This window comes from Nymphaea colorata, chromosome 5 (assembly GCF_008831285.2).
Source record: "Nymphaea colorata isolate Beijing-Zhang1983 chromosome 5, ASM883128v2, whole genome shotgun sequence".
NCBI classification, from domain to species: domain Eukaryota; kingdom Viridiplantae; phylum Streptophyta; class Magnoliopsida; order Nymphaeales; family Nymphaeaceae; genus Nymphaea; species Nymphaea colorata.
The window spans coordinates 26,773,345-26,775,880 of record NC_045142.1 but is presented as its reverse complement, the minus strand read 5'-3'; the positions used below and the strand labels follow the sequence as shown (position 1 = coordinate 26,775,880).

General features: G+C 44.7%; 1 protein-coding gene across 1 annotated transcript; it reads right to left on the bottom strand.

Annotated features, from left to right (window-relative positions):
- Nucleotides 1-853: 853 nt before the first annotated feature.
- LOC116254838 (flowering-promoting factor 1-like protein 1) lies at nt 854-1,582 on the bottom strand. The gene has a single exon (XM_031630445.2). It carries the CDS (start codon nt 1,393-1,395, stop codon nt 1,057-1,059), a length of 339 nt encoding a protein of 112 aa, XP_031486305.1. The 5' UTR covers nt 1,396-1,582; the 3' UTR covers nt 854-1,056.
- Between the last annotated feature and the right edge of the window lie 954 nt (nt 1,583-2,536).

The window sequence follows — 2,536 nt, the reverse complement described above, 5'->3', positions numbered from 1 at the left end:
GATGACGTCATCGTTCCCTCTTTCGCAGGGAAAGTGAACGTGGGGATCCCTTTCTCTTTGAAAGTACCAAAAGCGCTCCCTGCGCTGAAGACAGGACGATGGCAAGGTCCTCCTCGGGTTGTCGCTTAAGCCGCTAAAGGTTTTCATCGAGAAATCACGTCCATCTGCCATCAGAGCTCCGTGAGACAATCTTCAATGGCAGGAAAACACAGCGGATTAATGCTTTCCGAAGAAGCAATTAGGTTCTTTTTACTTTTGTTTCTGTTTCTTTTCTTTGTTCATTTGAAAGAGCGGAAGGAGCAAGAATCAGAAGCACCATCAATCGAGTATGATGGATAGCAAGCCGCTTCATGCGTCCTCCAGGTAAGTGTTTACCGAACAATGGCGGTCAAAGACCGTTGATCAGTAAAAAGAAAGAGCACCATCCTGCCCTTTTTTCTGTTTTCTGAAAATCTGACATCAGGAGCGTGATCTATATGCAGAAAATGGTTTCTGAATCAAGTCATGAGTAAGGGACTTTAGTAGCTTTTCCAAGGGCATCAACCGTCAAGGCCACAATGCACCAAAATTTCATGATCGAAGACTAAACTACGTTTTTGTGGGAAAAAATTTTGTGATCAATTTAAGACCTCCATGCTCAACAAAGCTGTTTCATACGTTGATTGGCATGAAAATTATATATTTGCCCCGTGGTTCCTTTGTCATCATGGTGGTCGAAGTTGAACCAGACAATGAGAGAGCTCCGAGAAGATCTAGCTATCAATCTTTGCAGAAATCAAGCGGAGACGTATCTATGCAAAAAAGCGATACAGCAACGCCATATGCAGTGAACAGAGTTATATGAAAACACGTTATTTCATTCCCAGAGCATGAGCGAATTGACATTCCCATAGCATGTTCATATGCATAGACCTATAGACTTACCCCATGTTTATTGTCCCTCAAATATCGGTGCACCAAATTGGCGTGGGGATGACTCTTACTTATTGCACACACAGACGAAGAAGAAGAAAAAGAAGAAGAAGAAGAAGAAGAGGGAGTAAGATGCCGTCTGAACTACATGTCCCTCACTTCGAATATGTTGCGATTCTTGATCACCACATCATACATGTGCATGGTCTTGAACCTAGAGAAGTCCCTGGGCAGTGAGATGAGGTCAATGGACCCCTCCTTGTGGAACTGGATGAGTTCCGGGTCGTCGTAGTAGCGCAGCCAGCCCAGGCTCAGGAGCTTCCTCTCCAGCTGCGCATACGACGTGATCACCTCGTTCGTTGGGATGTGAACCAGCACTTTCCGGCGCGCATTCGACGGCGTCGTGCCGTCGATCGGCTCCGCCCCCGGGTTCTGCACCAGCCTCGCCACCCCATTCTTGTTGAACACCCACACTCCAGACATACTGTTGCTAGGTGGGGAGGGAGGAGAAGATAAGAGCAATGGAGGCACTGAGCGGATTAGATTAACCAGGGAACCAAATTCGGAGATGAGATTGAAGATGAAAGGATTGATGGCGGAGAAGAAGGGGATAGAAGGGGTTTATATACACGTTGAAGGTAGCTTTTTGTTTGGGACAAGAAGAAGAAAAGTGTGAGAAGTTGAGGAGGAATTGTGCTCATCACACGCTTGTCCCTCTTGTTTTTTAAGCCTTTAGATGCCCAAATAGGGCCCACGACAGAAACCTGAGAAAGACACATAGATCAGCAGTTTTCATTTTCACATCACAATACTTACACGCCTCTTTGAAAAAAGAAAAAAGAAAGAAAGAAAGAAAGAAAGATGGAACCAGATGTTCAGGCGTCTTTGCATTTAAAACCTCCACCTGCGTGACACACATATTCAGGAATAAAATTTCCGTCCTTTTTATATGTGTGAAGTGTGAACGAACGGAAAATTAGATGTGGTGAAAACAATCGCATAAAGCACGCTTCCTGGGTCTCTGCCGCGAGAATGTAACCTGCTGCCTCCTACATCTGTGAAAGCGGGCGTTCGGCCAGGTGGGTCTCACCCTACCGTCACCGATTTCGCTGTCAACGACGTCCCCGAGCACTGGCATCGTGAAGTCATTGGCACCTTTCATGGCGGGTCCCTAGCCCTCACTGGTGTTAATTGCAGTTTTTGCTACTTGGGCAGATGAACTGATCGGTCAGTTTCCTCTTACCTATCTGCTGTTGATCAAAGACCATCATCAACTGCAAGAATCCGATGAGATTGATGAATCACAAGATTTTTAGGCCTAAACAAGTGGTGTTGCCTTGCATTTGCCGATTTCGAAAGACCATTGGTCTTCCGAACTACGTACATGGATCCTTGTGCTCTTGCGCGTCTGCTTTCTTCTTCTTAATCTTAATAATCTGAAAAAGCATCGTTATTTACATTTTTTGTCTAGATGATTGTGTACCAATGAAAGTAGAATCCGTCGCTGAGCAAGACAAATGAAGAAACTGTTGGAGATCATTCAAGAAAGTGCTAATCGTAGTGCAAAATATAATTCTGAATATTATAGTTCCGAAACCAATCTGATTATTCTGATTATTATAGT

Bases quoted from the DNA above. Each gene is read 5' to 3' on its own strand.
- LOC116254838 (XM_031630445.2), bottom strand. From the start codon at position 1,395: ATGTCTGGAGTGTGGGTGTTCAACAAGAATGGGGTGGCGAGGCTGGTG.